General features: G+C 33.4%; 1 protein-coding gene across 1 annotated transcript in view; it reads right to left on the bottom strand.

Annotated features, from left to right (window-relative positions):
• Positions 1-3,321: 3,321 nt before the first annotated feature.
• Positions 3,322-17,780, bottom strand: part of LOC123659953 (protein phosphatase 1 regulatory subunit 16A) — a 37,944-nt gene continuing 23,485 nt past the window's right edge. Inside the window, exons 6-9 of the mRNA XM_045595110.1 lie at positions 16,524-16,665; positions 15,116-15,233; positions 4,438-4,930; positions 3,322-3,566 (exon numbers count right to left, since the gene is read on the bottom strand). Of these exons, the coding sequence (XP_045451066.1) occupies positions 3,322-3,566; positions 4,438-4,930; positions 15,116-15,233; positions 16,524-16,665 (998 nt within the window). The remainder of the gene's footprint in view (positions 3,567-4,437; positions 4,931-15,115; positions 15,234-16,523; positions 16,666-17,780) is intronic.

Raw genomic sequence — 17,780 nt, 5'->3', positions numbered from 1 at the left:
ATTATTTGATTACAAATAAAATTATTTTGTTAACTTAATAATCTGTTAACTTAATTAGAACATGAACAATTGTCAAAAGAGTTGTGTTTTATAATCAAATTTTTATCAAAATTATAAAGTCAAGATATGTTTTATTTTATTTACATTACTTTGTGTATTGGTTATTATTTCTTTATACTTAATAAAAAAAATATAAACGATCTCGATATAAGAAAAACATTGATCGAAATATAAGTTTATCACAAAATGTTCAATGTAAAATGCTCTCGTAAAATAATACTGTACGAAAATAAACGATAGTAAAGAATAGAAGATTTTGTGCTTAGATATTTATAAGGCCATTTTATATTGCTTTGCATGTTTCATTTTAATTTAAACATTTTATATATATTTTATTTGCGACATTACCTGCCATTAGAAACATTACAAGCTAAGTACTTTTTAAGTACTCGCGATGCACTATGAACTATTAAAATAATTAATTTAAACTAGTGACTATGGTATGGACGAATGATTTGCTAATGGATGGGTACTAATGACTTCTACGCGATAAATACGTTATGAAAAGCTTATTTACATAAATATATTAATTAATTTAATGGAATGTGAAGCTGCCATTATATTCAAAAGTATACCACAGATATTGAACACTGAATTCTTGATAGTAAAGTTTGATATCACCCCTTTAAGATTATAACATTTTCAATAATACGTTTCTCTAAAGGACTACAATACCCATTAAGTTCAGACATTTAAAATATTAAAATAATTTAAATTGTATATAATAAAGGATGAAAAAATTGGCACACAGAGTATTTAGCATTTAAAAGATATAAAAATTAAGTATCGATTGAATTATTCTAGAAATGAAGAAAAATAATCACATTTTTAGGAGTTAATAGTCACATAATCATTACAATTGTAGGCATATCTTGTTCTTGGTAACACTTTATTCTTTGAGTATTCAAATACAGTGCTGGCATTATTTAAATACGATCAGGTAAAAGAAAGACAAATTTATTTTTCTAACATTAACAAGAAACACGAAACAAGGCACACAAACACACCCGCGCGTTACATATAATATAGTAAACATTTAATATTAATAACATATCACTTAATTTTATTCAATGGGATTTTTATTGGGGTCTACCGGGGTTTCCAGTACCATATATTATTGTAAAGCGCGGATGCAATAATTTTGCAGGAATGCCATGGCCCCCTCCCTCTGTCAACAAACAGCTGCATTTTGAGAAAAATAAAATGCGATTCGTTAAGCAAATATAAGGACATTACCACATTCTATCACAATATTATAAAGACATATATCTTTCTTATTCCTTAGCAACGTTTCATATTTGCTCAAAAAATCGTTTTCAAATATATAGATAACGTTTCCAGTCTTAAGAGTCTTGAATAATTTAATTTATAATTTTTTTTGCAAATTAACCTCTTAAGAAAAATTGTACATTTGACAATTATTTAAAACTTGTATAAGATATAAAAATTAAGATTGAATTATTTGAAAAGTTTTATTCTTACATGAACAACGCCATATACAAAACGTTTCATATATTTATTTATTTTATAACAAACGTCGAGTAGATTATAAAATAAGAAGTTTTCGATTTCAAATTTTACGTAATTTAATTTCTTATTAAATTTATTTTTTATTAAATAACTGAAAAATTCTATTTCTTTTAAAAGATTTTGCCTAGGAACAGATTAGAGATTATTAATAAGAAATAGGAAAGGTAGCGTATCGGCGAAGTATTGCCTCATTTGTTGTAGTTTACAATAGTAAGACCACAGTCTTGTCAAGAAAATTCAGACACAATTTTAAATAAAAATACCCATTATTTTTGAACTTATCCGCATAATAAGTCAAAAATTTTATAATGGAAAATAGAAATTGCGAAATTATTTAGACAGAAATAATTGCATTTCAATAATAATAAAATAAATTTCAATCTTTGGAATTCTGTTTGACTTCATTAAAAGAGAAAATAATTCAAGTTTTAATAATTGAAATCAAGTTAGTTAAAATTTTATTCTACTACATAAATACACAAAAATAATCAGCGAATTTATTTAAATTAATGGACCCGACTGGGGAAGTACCTCGACCTTACAGAAGATCACAGCTAAATAATACTGTTTTCAAGCAGTATTGTGTTCCTGTTGGTGAGTAAGGTGACCAGAGCTCCTGGGGGGATTGGGGATTGGGTCGGCAACGCGCTTGCGATGCTTCTGGTGTTGCAGGTGTCTATAAGCTACGGTAATCGCTTACCATCAGGTGAGCCGTACGCTTGTTTGCCGACCTAGTGACATAAAAAAAAAAAAAAAAAACTCGAAATTTAATTCCGCGGATTTGATATTAATCAACAGATTAAATATACGTATTTAATTGTGTAAACTGATTCTAAAGTATTTGTACAACCTTTCCACCTTTTTTACCTTTTCCATAATTTAGATAAATAAATGCAAATTTCCATTAATCAAAATTTAAAATGCTCTTTTGTATTGTATGTTCAAACTAAGAACGAAAAACTGTCCAAAACTGTCTTCTGTCTGTTCTGTCGAGAGTCTTGAACTAAGTTGAATCATTTCAAAATATCGGAATGTTTACACTACAGAATCAACATAAATAAACACAAAATATCGTATAATTTCACAAGTAACTTATAATTATACAAAGTAATAGCAACCGTATAACATTACTATAAGCCTTGAGCTACAACACTATCACACGTTACTCGCACATTGGCAAGCCCTTGCTTCGTGAGCAAAAATGGCAATATACGTTCCACGAATAATAACTAAGCAATATCGACACTGTATTGGTAAATTATATTTAAAAAAGTTCTTATGAACGAGTTTGTTAAAGTTACATATCATTTATGCAATAATTGTCCTGTGGTTTGGGTGAAAAAATTGCTCTCAACAAAAAAAAAAGGAAGGTTTCCCCAAGAAATTTTTATCACCGCCCAGCACAAAACGAAATATATATCTCAGCTATGTAACATTTAGGTCCAGTCTCTATGTTCAGAAAACGATTCGTTTATTACTTACGAACCGTTAAAATACAAACACCACATGGTCCAAACTTAACGGATAGTGAAACGAATCGTTTTCTAAATATAGAAACTGGGTATTAGATGATTAATTATCAAAATAATAATTTAAATTACAGTGTCGATTTGAGCCCCTCTTATTACGTCGAACCCAAGCGAGTGCGGACTAATCAAATTTTTGGAATGACGGTCAGACTTGTGCGCATCGAATGGTTTCGTACGATAGTGATGGGAAACGATCGACAAATTACATTATGATACAGCATCGACGCGATTTCGAGTCACTGACGACGTCACTAGTATGGCCAGAAAATCTTGGCACTGCTCCAGTACTGGGTGTTAAAGTAGGTGGACTTATCTGCACTTGGGTTTCTTGTTTTCCTTCCGGTATGGATGTGAGGCTCGGGTTCGTTGTGGAGTTCGCGCTATTCTCAACTGGACTTCCGTTTGTTCTTATCTGTGCTCGCTGTTTTTTCAAATCCGCTAATGTTCCTGTAATGTTCAAAAGTATGATGACGATAGTGACTAAATTTGGGCTCGATCTTTGGACTTTCGGTACATCCATTTTTCACTACTTCTATACATTTTTTTTTGAAATAGCGAGTAAACGTAATAAAAAAACTAGGTCAATGTAAATTGAAATGCGCTACTAAATTTCTCAATCTGGACTGATTTTCAAAATGATCAGATTAATTGTTCTATAATTCAAACTAAATGGTCTAGTTTGCAAAAACTGCGGCATTATAAGTATAGTCGTTCTTACGAGATAAGCATAACTGTAAAGGAATGTGATGTTTCTTAATTGCGCTGCGTTACTTTCACGTGCATGTACTAAACATTACTCATATGCATAAGACTAATGATATTATTTACGAAAGTATAACTAGAAGCAACAGAATGTGATGTAACTTAACTTTTAACATGAAACATGTACAATACAAAAATACATTCAACTACATACACTACAAACTAAACACAAAAGAAAATTTTGAAAAGAACAAAACGTGTTAAGAATAGAGAAGACGCGAAAATTTTAAAGTTAAATAAAACCATGCAAGATAGTAACGGCACATTGGTATTTAGAAAAGTTAAAACAATTACTACAAAGTAAAAAGATTACTAGACACAGTACACGAATCATGCAACTACAATCGAAGACCGCTTGCCTCAATATGCATCCTCGAGAGATATCCTGCTATGGTTCTCAGTCCCCACTTCCGAACTTCAATATATTTATATAAACCACTGTGCAAAACTGTTAGATAAACTTTACCGGTAAAATTGTTAAAAATTTTTGTGCCTTACACGTATATGTTATAGTGCTTTAAGTGAAATGGAGATTCGTAAGGATGCATATAATTACCTGCATTAATCATGACGGTGACATGAACATTGATTTTACCATTATTGTCTGTGGTGTAGGTAGCTGTTCCACCTTCAGCGATGGCGATCGGGTTTTGGCTCATTATCACATCTTTCCTACCGTCTATTGCGTCCTCATTTTTGAATGCTTCATTATCTTGACCTTCGGGTGCCTTCCTTACACCGTTGGGTAGTCGTTCAAACATTTTACCATCGTTTGCTTCGTGTATAGGGCCCGGCGAGTAATGGGAGGCGGCGTTCACCCCAAATAAGGGGTTGGATATCTTAGGTTGAATGTAGGTAAGGTTATCGTTTGAATCGATGGTGTCTAGTCTTCCTTTCTGGTTGTATGAATGTTTGGGTACCGCATAGTCTACGTTTCCGGATTCGTAACTCTGGTTGGACACGGTCGAGCTGATTGATAGACGAGTATGCGACAGATCGGCGGATATATTTGCCGTGTTCTGGTCGTTTTCCACGCCATTAGACAGCCCCTGTAATTAATAAAACAAACTTGATACGCATTAATAAAATTAATATGGACATAGCTTGCAGGTAATGGTTAAGTAATGTTAAGAGTATTTTATATAATTATGAAATATATTATTAAATTCCTGATAAATTACTTCAAGGGTAATAAAAGATAACGAAAATTTATAACTGTTGTCATCATTAATTATAGAACATTTGAATTTATTTGTTACATATTTATTTATGCCCGCGACTTCGTCCACATGAATTCAACAAAAAAGTTATTATTCAGTTTGCAGAGTTATAAAATAAATAAATTTCTAAAATAAAAGTAGCCTAAGTTACTCCTTACTACATCAGCTATCTGCCAGTGGAACTTCTGTCAAAATCGGTCCAGCCGTTTCAGAGATTAGCCGGAACAAACAGACAGACAGACAGACAAAATTATAAAAAAAATGTTATTTCGGTATATGTACCGTGTATGTGTCCATATGCATTTAGTAATAAGTGGTTATTTTAGTATTACAAACAGACACTCCGATTTTATTTATTTGTATGTATACATAAGTTGTATTATTTTTTAATCTGTAAACTCTTTCTATTTTTATACTATTATTAGTCTTCATCTTGATTATCTGCAAGTAGCAGCTGATTAGCGATAAGCCTGTTAACATTTACATTTTGTTGGAGCAAAAGTTTTTTTTTTGTAATAAATTACAAATTACAAACGTAAACAATTTCACACATTAATAAGGTTAGTCTGATAATAATCTGTATGTTGACAGGGAACTTCTTTCTTTTTAGTTTTACCTAATAAATGATATTGTTAGTTTAAAAATATATTCATTTTTGAGCTTCTCTAGCCTCAAACTAAAAAAAAAAACATACAAATTTAATAAAACATGTTAATGATTTCAAAGACTTATTCAGTGATATGAATGAGATAAAGGTTACATCTTCACTGATTTTGTAATAACTGTAGGTATACTGCATTTAGTATTATTAAATAATTGTGTTTGCTCGTAAACACGTAGATCGACGAAAAAATTGTCAAGTAACTACGCGTTATCAAAGATTACTCAAAAAGTAGTTATCAGATCTCGATAAAATTTATATGTGACCACATGATAAACATCAGCTTTCGATTAAATTAAAAATTATCAAAATCGATACACCCAGTAAAAAGTTATTGCGGATTTTCAAGAGTTTCCCTCGATTTCTCTAGGATCCCATCATCAGATCCTGGTTTCCTTATCATGGTACCAAACTAGGGATATCCCCTTTCTAACAAAAAAAGAATTATCAAAATCGGTACACCCAGTAAAAAGTTATTGCGGATTTTCGAGAGTTTCCCTCGATTTCTCTGGGATCAAATCATCAGATCCTGGTTTCCTTATTATGGTACTAAACTAGGGATATCCCCTTTCCAACAAAAAAATAATTATCAAAATCGGTACATCCAGTAGGAAGTAATGCGGTATAATACAACGTAGGTCGACGAAAAAAGCGTCAAGTAAAAACGCATTATTAGATATAACTTTAAAAGTAGTTGTTAGATCTCAAATAAATTTAAATGGGACCAATTGATACATACCACCTTTCGATTAAAAAAAAAAATGTCGAAATCGGTCCACCCGGTCAAAAGTTCTGATGAAACATACATTAAAAAAAATAAAATAAAAAAAAATACAGTCGTATTGAGAACCTTCTCCTTTTTTGGAAGTCGGTTAAAAAATAGCCTTTACTATTAAACGGTTTAAAATACATCGACAAGCTTTTAATAAATTCCGTCAGCCAATGCGATACAAAGTTATAATTTTTTTTTTGCGAAAACGCTAGAAAAAACACATCTCTAGTATGGCACAATTATGTAAAAAAAATATTGTTCTTTGTAATACATATTCATTTCTTGGTAAAAACGTGTGATTGATTGATACATCCTATAACATCTCACAGTTGGGCATAGGATTCTTTTTCCATGTAAGAGAAGTATCATAGTATAATTTATCACATTGTTCCATTGCGGGTTGGAGAATATATTACCCCATATGAGTAACGATATCAGGATATAACCCTATCAGGCGTCTATGATAACAACCGGGACCGGTAGCTTAACGTGTAACGTGCTCTCCGAGGCTCGGCGAAGAGATACATATAATATAAAATACATATATAAAAACGTAACATATACAACAACACAATATACAAACGTAACGTATACATAGAATAAAAACGTAACAATTAATGTAATATTTAAAGATTTTCAAACTTTTGTTTATTTTAATAATTGAATTTTACTACTATTGTGATTCCTAATATAAAAAATGTGATATACCTAGCAAACATTGCAGTGTTTTTTCGATTGATTAAAAAAAGAACAGAATAAAATAAAATTTTAAATATATTCTATGCCGTATTATTTGCTTGTAACTTAAATATTTCTCAAAACGGATATTGAGCTAATCTTAACAGTATTAATACAATACTATTATTTCTGAATTTACTAAGTCACTAATTAAATTTGTTGTTTGGCATAACGCTAGCTAGCATTACCGTCATCATTTTAAAGTCAATTTGCGACGACTTCATAATAAAATATTTTATATCGGTGCGATATCCCGCTACATGAATATTGAAAACCAAGGAAAATACTTAAATAATTATTAACAAAAAATATTTTTATCATATTTATATTTTTCCCTATAATTTAATTCTCAAGACATATGTACAACGTTTCATTTTACTAATATAATTATGAACGTGCAATAAAGTATTAAATCACCGAATAAATCGGAAACTAAACATTTCAAATTTGTAACCCAATATTTTATGTAATAGCCCCTTTTATTTAATCCTTAATTACATACCCTGTACCGTAGACCGAGCACCTGCGGCTCCTTGCGCATGCGGTGCAAATTATCGTTTGTTAAAAACATTATATCGAGCGACATTTTCCACTATTAAAATCACAATCTCATGAACATCATCACTGAATTACGCACACATGTCAATTTTTAAAATAAATTAATAACACACTTTTCAACATCGTAATGCATTATCTGGTAAATCGTTGTGGTATACTGCGTGCGCGGGAGACCCGCACCGACTGCGCATGCGTCAACCGTGCGTGAAGCAAGCCGAGGGAAATCGCGGGAAAAATGATGAGTCGTCAATCAATGCGCATCGGATCGGGCGTATTTCATATTTATTTCAGCCCAACTATTTTATGTACCGAATGTCACATAAATCTTGATTTAATGTTTTTCTTTTTAAATAAATATCTAACTGTTTTTTTTTTTTTTTTTTGTTTAAGTGACATTACTTGTTACGCTTTTTCTTTCGTTGATTTCGCTCATGCGATCTTGACAACGTTGAACACCTTGCTTTCAAGGTATTAGATAGGTTTATGATTAATATACTGAGGTAATTTAGGTCATACACAAGAGCTAAGCTAATAACGCACATGAAACATGCTCTACGGATATAGTAACGTTATAATTTAAGTCTAAGCCTTGAGAGTTAAACAAATACTTAACAAGATCTAAGTAGACTATCACGATTTAATAAAATTATTTCTTCCATCATTCATTTCCTAATACTATTATCACAATATATTTCAGCTATTATTTTTAATAGGATATGAGCTAATATACGCCTGTATTCAATTAATGTAATTTTTATAATAAAAAACAGATCTTACACCATTTTTTAATAAGATACGATGAGAAATCATGATAGTATTACGCTTCAGCCTGTAATATCTCACTGCTGGTCATATGCCTCTTTCCCCATGTAGGAGAAGGATCAGAGCTTAATCCACCGTGCTACTCCAATGTGGGTTGGTAGATATATTCCCTACTATGACTAACGATCGCTATCAGGTTTACATGATAACAAACGGGACCGACGGCTTAATTAGCTCTCCGAGGCACAGTGGAGACCCACAAGGACTGCACAAATACTCAGACCACGGCAAACATCTGTATGGCCAATACAAATGTTTGTCATGTGCGGGGATCGAACCCGTAACCGCCAGCGCAACAGGCACAAACCAGTGCTGTGAGTTATTACAATTTACGTTAGTTAATATTTGTTTCGGATATTGCATAACTTGTGCGAGTGTAGTACACTTGTGCTATTTTTTCTAGTATGTAAATAAAAATGAATCGCCGATATGTATATATGCGCATAACTTCTGGACGACTGCACCAATTTGGATTTTTTTTGTTAGTAAGGTGGAAAAAAACGATATATTTGTGAACAAAATATTGCATTATGAAGTTCACCGCGTCAGCTCAGTATATTTATATTTTGGTCAAATTCTCAATCGTTAAGATAATACTTTTTATTTCACCTCTCAAGTTCAAATAGAATACATTTTTTGGAGCGAATGACGTTTGATTTTATAATAATTTTGTAATTGAAAAATGAACCACTATTGACTTTTTTTTTTTTTTTTTTTTTTTTTTTTTACTTTATTGGGAAACAAACATACTACATAGACTTTATAATTGTCATCGATAAACAGATGTTCAAATTGAGATGATATTTATGTAGTCACGACATTGTACACTACTGGTGTAGACAAAATGCCTTAACAAAAATATAAAATAAAGAAATATATTTTATTTTTTACATTACATGTTTATTATAACACCGTATTAGTAAACGGGTGGTGTGAGCAATTAATTGTCTAAGTCCGGTTAATTAGTATCGGACTCGCGTCGAAAGTGGAGAAAGTACGGGAGCATAAAAACGGCCTACTTTAATAAATCACATTGTTTAAACAAAGAATTATAATTCTAATATTATTTGATTTAACTTAATACATTTTTTTATCTTACTATTAATTATTATTAATGTATATTCTTCACGAACGAGTAAGCTGATTTTGTAGTTTTTTTTTTTCATTTTATTTTTTAACGGCACATATATTTACAATGGTCAAGTTATACTTAATAATTGATGTAGATTCTTGAGATTGTTATTCACACAAAAAAAATGTCTGTATTGGTAATGCAGGTGTATTTTTTCACAAATATTAAGACTCCTCAAAGCGTCCTATAATACAAAATCAAATCAATCAAAATCAAATCCCTTACTTGAACACTGGTTACTTTGCTTAGAACTTACGGACTTATGAAGAGAGATAATACATATAGATACTTTATTACAATTCAGCCTGTAACATCCCACTGCTGGACACAGGCCTCTTTCTCCATGTAGGAGAAGAAATTGGAGCTTAATCTACCACGCTGCTCCTCTGCCGATTGGCGAACACATTCCCCTCTGTGAGTAACGATCGCTACCAGGTAACTCCGAGGCATGATACAGACTCACAAGGATCTGAGACCGGAAATAATTATTTGTTACGAACACAAATATCCCACTCGGAAAGGGAATCGAACCCGCAACCGATGGTGTTCAGGCGGACACAAGGGACACACACCACTACACACCGCGGTCAGTCATACGAGCGGTCGTCATCTTTAAATTTACATACTGGTGGTTTTTAGGTAAAGACAAGTACAAAATTCGATTTCGTATTTTTGGATAGCGTCAATAAAAAAAAAACAATTTATAATTTTAATAGCGATTAATATTCATAAAATCAGCACAAAAAATTATCTTTTATAACAATTAATCATCTTCATATCATCTTAAAGATACAAGAGCAGATAAGAACGGTAATTTTTGTACCATATAGGACAGAACCGAGCTAAACAAAAACTACGTCATAAGTAAAGTTATAATTAGGCGCAGTCGGGGCGGCACACATACTTTCTGCCAATTAGTTTCATACCAGATCTCGATATTTGTTCGCGCGTCCGTTAACATTAGTTACTGTCCGACGGACATACATTAAAATAAATCATCTTGTTATATCGAGTGAATAATAAAACGGTTATATTGTTTTATTACTTTTTTGTATACTATCAGAGCGGCAAACCGCAATTCGGCCTTATGGTAAGCGATTACCGTAGCCTATGGACGCCTTAAATATAGGCTTATATAATATAATATATCCTTATATATTATAATATAGCCTTATATATACTAGGAGCATCAAAAGAGCATTGCTGACCCTTTTCCCGCTGTCAACACAGCGTATACCCAGGAGTTCTGGCTATCTCACTCGTTAAGGATGACAACATTACATTAGTGCCAGATTAATTTTATAAATGATCTTTTTAAGGTTCTGCCCCAGTCGGGTTGTACTGTATTAACGTTGCTTATATTGCATAATAACCGCTCCGGTGTAGAGACGTATGCGCGATGTACGTGCCTAAACATCAACTGTTTGCAGGTTCCATTCCCACTCGGGATTAATATTATTGATATTATTTGTATAAATATTTGGCCGCGCCGCGTTGGCGCAACGGTTACAGCCATGGATTGTATCTGTTGCGCTGGCGGTTGCGGGTTCGATCCCCGCACATGACAAACATTTGTATTGGCCATACAGGTGTTTGCCGTGGTCTGGGTGTTTGTGCAGTCCTTGTGGGTCTCCCCACCGTGCCTCGGAGAGCACGTTAAGCCATCGGTCCCGGTTGCTATCATGTACACCTGATAGCGATCGTTACTCATAGTAGGGAATATATCCGCCAACCCGCATTGGAGGAGCGTGGTGGATTAAGCTCTGATCCTTCTCCTACATGGGGAACGAGGCCTATGCCCAGTAGTGGGATATTACAGGCTGAAGCGGTATAAATATTTCTATCATTTTGGTATGGAATATATCCGCCAACCCGCAGTGCAGCAGCCATGGTGGATTAGGTTCTAATCCATCTCCAGCATGAAGAAAGAGACCGAATACCGATGGAGAGCAGTGGAATATGGCAGGCTGAATTGTACGAATCGCATTACATATATATTATATCCTGGATACTTTAAAGAGGTGAGAAATCTCTAAGTGATTCTTGTTATATAAGACAAGCTTTTTGCTAAAAAACATTTTTTACTTAGTTATCAAACATAATAAGAATTTATACTCCCACTTTAATTCAATAATTTAAAAATCAAAGCAAATAGTTAAGTATTTTGGCAAAACAAAAAAACGTCCTACTTTGACTGATTACATAATGGCTTAATTAATATGATTTTAATTCTCTGTATAAAAAAAAATTACAACCAAAAAGAAAACAAGAAATTTACAATTACATTACAAATTACATAACAATGAAAAAACATACGAACTTAAAATGATAAAATCAGTTAAAATTAATGTAACAACGTATGACGTGACGTCGCTGACAGTATTAATTAGAGAAAAAAGCATTAACTAACCAAATTTAAATGATATTGCAACGTTAGATGGGAGTACCCATCATTAATGTAATTAGACAAAATATAATTACTTGTTTTGACTAAATTGCTAAAAGAAATAACTGCCGGTTCCGAAAAATATAAAATACATTTTTCATCGATTTTGATGATTTTTAAGTTAATCAAAAGCAGATGTTTATCATGTGGCCACATTTAAATTTCATCGAGATATGATTACAACTTTTTTTTAGTATTATTATTAAATTTTTGATATGGAACTATTAATGTGAAGCATCTCTTCTGAACTTTGTTATATGTTTTTTTTTAATATCGGAAACTATTGTTTTTTGTATTTCGGTATATTTATGTAATACCGTTTGTTTCCAAAATAAGGTAAAAAAAAAATAAAAATAATAAAAATAAAACTTTTGGAGTAATCTTTGATAATGCGTATTTACTTGACGATTTTATCGTCTACCTATACGTTTATTACTTGTCGATATAATTGAAGTCGGTTTTTTTTCGTTTGCTTGCAAACACAATTATTAAATAACCGCTTCTAAAGATTAATAAAATAAAACATGTTCTATTTTAATAACCGATTTTTGTTACAGCGTATCTAGCTAAAGAAAAAAAAAAAGGAAATGCCAATAGTTGCTAGTGATACTAAGCTGACTAAAAAAATCTTGAAACTTCACGAGAGGGGTGGGAGTCTGTAATGGCATATCATGTGTATTTATTTTTCATTGAACGCGCGATTTATAAACCAAAACACATAAACATGTATTTTCCGAACTAATTTCCGAAAATTTAATTAGATTATACTTGAATTTAAAGACAATATTCTTAAAATTTCAATTACTTTTAACAAAACACGTAATTGGTTTTAGTGGAAACTATGAGTCATTTTTTAAAATTCAAATAACTAACGCGATGTATTTGCGGTCTTTATTTTCTGTCACTTGCAATCCATGTTTGCACGCCATTTGCGTAACACACAAGGGACGAAATACATCCTACTATCATAGTACATATTGTATGAATTTTTTAAAATCATCTAGCTAAAACTAAGTTAAAATACTACCTTGATATGTTAAAATGTTATATTATATCTACGATTTTATTTTTGTGTTACCCTCACATTAGGAATTCTAAACATTTTGAATATCATATCAAAAATTGACCGCTCCAGCGGGATTCGAACCCGCGTCTCCGACTGACCGTGTCGGTGCTCTAGCCAATTAAGCTATGGAACGATGTACCCGCCAGAGCGAAATTCTTGATATGATGATTTTTATTTTCGGTTTAAGCGAACCGTGGCGTCGTCTATAGTGAGTTCTTTACAGAGACCCGTAACTATTCAAAGTTTCATATTACAATGAAAATCTTTGACAGGAGACGACACCTTGCTATTTTTAATATGTACGATTTTATTTTTGTGTTACCCTCACATTAGGAATTCTAAACATTTTGAATATCATATCAAAAATTGACCGCTCCAGCGGGATTCGAACCCGCGTCTCCGACTGACCGTGTCGGCGCTCTAGCCAATTAAGCTATGGAACGATGTACCCGCCAGAGCGAAATTCTTGATATGATGATTTTTATTTTCGGTTTATTTATTTCGGTTTTTCCATAAAATATACTATATTTCATATGATAAAGATACAGATCTTAAAATAAAATGTAGTTAATTTTTTACGGCGAATTGTTTCATTATAAGCGTATCTTAATTACTCGAAAAATGAAAACATTTTAATGAACTGCTTCTGAACTGCTAAGTAATAAGTGATTACGAGTATATAATTAATTATAATTATAATATTTTGATATGACTAATTAAAAAAATATCAAAAATACGTTGACAGTTTTTTACGTCTCCACAATTTCTGTAGTAATGTTGTTTCATTTTCTCTTTTATTGTTGGTTTTTATTTTTATATTATCACTAGCTGTACCCTGCGCGCGTGGCTACACTTTTTTTTTTGGTCGTACCAACTCAGAAACCTTTGTGGGCTCATGCACAACACTTTGTTGAAGATAATAACATGGTCAAATGCATAGTTTACGATTCTATAAAAGGCATACAGACATTCATTTCTGATAAAACAAAGTCGCTTCCTCCGTCTGTATGATTAGATCTTTAAAACCACGCAACGGATTTTGATGCGGTTTTCCTTAGTAAATAAGAGTGATTCCAGAGAATTTATATGTATACACTGTAATCAGCGTGTATGTCTCAAATAAAGGTGACTTCATTCGATTTAAAATGAAGAAATCGAACGTTCAAGGTTGTTTTAATAATATAGGAAAAAAAATGATCATGCGTAACCTTCTTTGATCATTGTTGATTTGATTTGATCTTTCATAATATTTGATATACTTTTCTTTTTCTATACATAAATTACCTGCCATTTACCCTTTTTTTTTTCAAGTTGACACGGCAAAAGTAAATTATGACAACGTGATCGGTACTTTGTCCTGAATACAAGATTGGTTCTAAAAAAAACTTTAACTTAGTTTTGAAAACCAAGAGAACCAAATGTGTTGTTTTTGCGTTGCCCAATGTTAAGCAGTCTCGTGTAGTGGTGCGAGGAATCGCCTAAAACACCGACGGCTTGCTGCTTCGAATCCCGTTTGGGATGGATATTCGTATTTGTACATATATTCCTACCTGTTTGGATGTCTGTCCTTGTGTGTCTCCCCACCGTGCCTCGGCGTGCACGTTAAGCCGTCGGTCCCGGTTGTCATCATGTACACCTGATAGCGATCGTTACTCGTAGTAGGGAATATATCCGCCAACCCGCATTGGAGCAGCGTGGTGGATGAAGCTCAATACTTCTCCTATGTGGAGAAAACCTATGCCCAGCAGTGGCAGTCCGCTGGGACACGGCACACGCACCATTACACGAGAGCGGCTTTTGTTCGATAGTGATAATTTACCTGATATTCGTCATCGACGGCCGAGTCAAATGTTTCCCGCAGCCGCGCCTCGCCCCTCGCGTCCGCCTTGGCCGCCAGCTGCTTCTCTCGTAGTGACGTCCGCCGCACAGAGCGAACTCTACACGAATAGACACGGATTAATTAGAATTTTTTCCTTATTTTACATATTTAATTATTTTAAATCATTACATAGTACAAAACAAAGTCGCTTTCCGCTGTCTGTATGCTTAGATCTTTAAAACTACGCAACGGATTTTGATGCGGTTTTCCTTAGTAAATAGAGTGATTCTAAAGAATTTATATGTAGGTATAATACATGCATAATATAGTAGAGGAACACTGATAGTGTTTGCTACCGTGCGAAGCCGGGACGGGTTTATAATAAAAGACAGGAGTTTTTAGCTGATTCATCTTAAGCAAAATAAATATTGCGAATCGGTGGTAGTTTCAATTTAACTATAATTGATTAATTAAATCAAATATAATTTTAAATTGCAAAATGTCGAAACTTTTGAAACCTATTTGAAGTTATTTTTTATTTTGATTTTTGATTTTAAGCTTAATGAGGTTTTCTGGAAGAGATCGCTCTTTTAGCGATAAGACCGCCTTTTGTACATTTTTTTTTTATGTCACTAGGTCGGCAAACAAGCGTACGGCTCACCTGATGGTAAGCGAATACCGTAGCTTATAGACACCTGCAACACCAGAAGCATCGCAAGCGCGTTGCCGACGCAATCCCCAATCCCCCCAGGAGCTCTGGTCACCTCACTCACCAACAGGAATACAATAATGCTTGAAAACAGTATTATTTAGCTGTGATCTTCTGTAAGGTCGAGGTACTACCCCAGTCGGGCTGCTCCATATTTTGAGCAGGAAATTTTTGCTGTGCCCTACCTCAGTTAAAATTATGTCATGTACATGTCTATATTTTCTTTTTTGGTGTAAATATTTTCTCTGATAGTGTACAATAAAGAGTATTTGTATTGTATTGTATGAAATGGGGTCACTGTTAAAAAGCCACAGAATATTTAGGCATTATAGTGCAGGCGACAGTGCGGTCTGCCGCGGGCAGCGCACCTGCTGGCGGAGGTGCTGGACGAGGAGCGGTTTTTTTCTCTGATAGTGTACAATAAAGAGTAATTGTATTGTATTGTATTGTATGAAATAGGGTCACTGTTAAAAAGCCACAGAATATTTAGGCATTATAGTGCAGGCGACAGTGCGGTCTGCCGCGGGCAGCGCACCTGCTGGCGGAGGTGCTGGACGAGGAGCGGTTTTTTTCTCTGATAGTGTACAATAAAGAGTAATTGTATTGTATTGTATTGTATGAAATAGGGTCACTGTTAAAAAGCCACAGAATATTTAGGCATTATAGTGCAGGCGACAGTGCGGTCTGCCGCGGTCGCACCTGCTGGCCGAGGCGCTGGACGAGGAGCGGCGCGCCGCCCGCAGGCGCTCGCCCGCCGCGCTGGCCGCGCGCCGCCGCCCCTCCTCCTGCTCCAGCGCCAGCCGCAGGATGCGCGCCCGCATCTCGCCCTCCTCGCATATATCTGTACGAACACACTCGGATCGGTATTTGTTCGCTTTGGACATTAGAATACTATATAAAAGGTCATTTGAAGTTTTTTTTTTATCTTATAACAATAAAATATATAAATAGATAATTATATATAATTATAAGATTAAAAAAAATTTAAGATTACAGTTCCAAACGCTGCTTTTAGGTGATATTGTATTCCTGTGTTGAGTAAGGTAGGCAGAGCGCCTGGAAGCCGGAAGGATAATAGGCTATGGTCACCGCTTATATATATATATATATGTGTTTTAATGTGTTTTAGTATTTTATACTCCTAACTTTTGATTTTACACTATTGTTGTTACCTGTTTTGATTTTAGTTTTTTTTTGTGTAATGCATACTATGTCCACATCTAGTAGACTCAATTGTACATACATACTTTAAACTTTATCCTTTCCTATATATATCTATATTAAACGATTGTAGTCAGTTTTGTGGACTAATAATAAAAAATTTAAATATAAATATATATATATATATATATATATATATATATGTATATTTAAATTTAATTTAATATATATATATATATATATATATATATATATTGCTTTGCTAAATATGCTTTTTTTCTGAAAATTAGAACCAATTTGATTACTTATCAAGTCTAATATAATGTATTTGTCCCTAAAAAAAAAATAGTCTACTACAAACAAATACATAATTATGGGTACGGTTATAAACCTAACATACAAATGAAAGAAAGACTGATGTGTGTGTGTGTGTATATGTATGTCTATACAAACACGGGCGATCATCATCATCATTTCAGCCTATCACAGTCCACTGCTGGACATAGGCCTCCACAAGTTCACGCCAAAGATAACGTGAACTCATGTGCTTTACCCATAGTCACCACGCTGGGCAGGCGGGTTGGTGACCCTAGAAAACCTAAAAATTGTTAGAAACTTCGCCTAATGGCGCCGCGCTTTGAACACAAATGACTATTCTCATTCTATTCTAACAATCGACTTTAAAAGTATTCTATTTGAGTTTATTATGAAAATCTTAAAAATTACATTAAATTACATTAATATTCCCATAGGTTTCAATCAAATCCCTGATGTAAGATATCGATTAAGTTTAGC

The sequence above is a fragment of the Melitaea cinxia genome, chromosome 14 (assembly GCF_905220565.1).
Source record: "Melitaea cinxia chromosome 14, ilMelCinx1.1, whole genome shotgun sequence".
Lineage (NCBI taxonomy): Eukaryota > Metazoa > Arthropoda > Insecta > Lepidoptera > Nymphalidae > Melitaea > Melitaea cinxia.
This window is presented reverse-complemented; position numbering and strand designations above follow the sequence as displayed.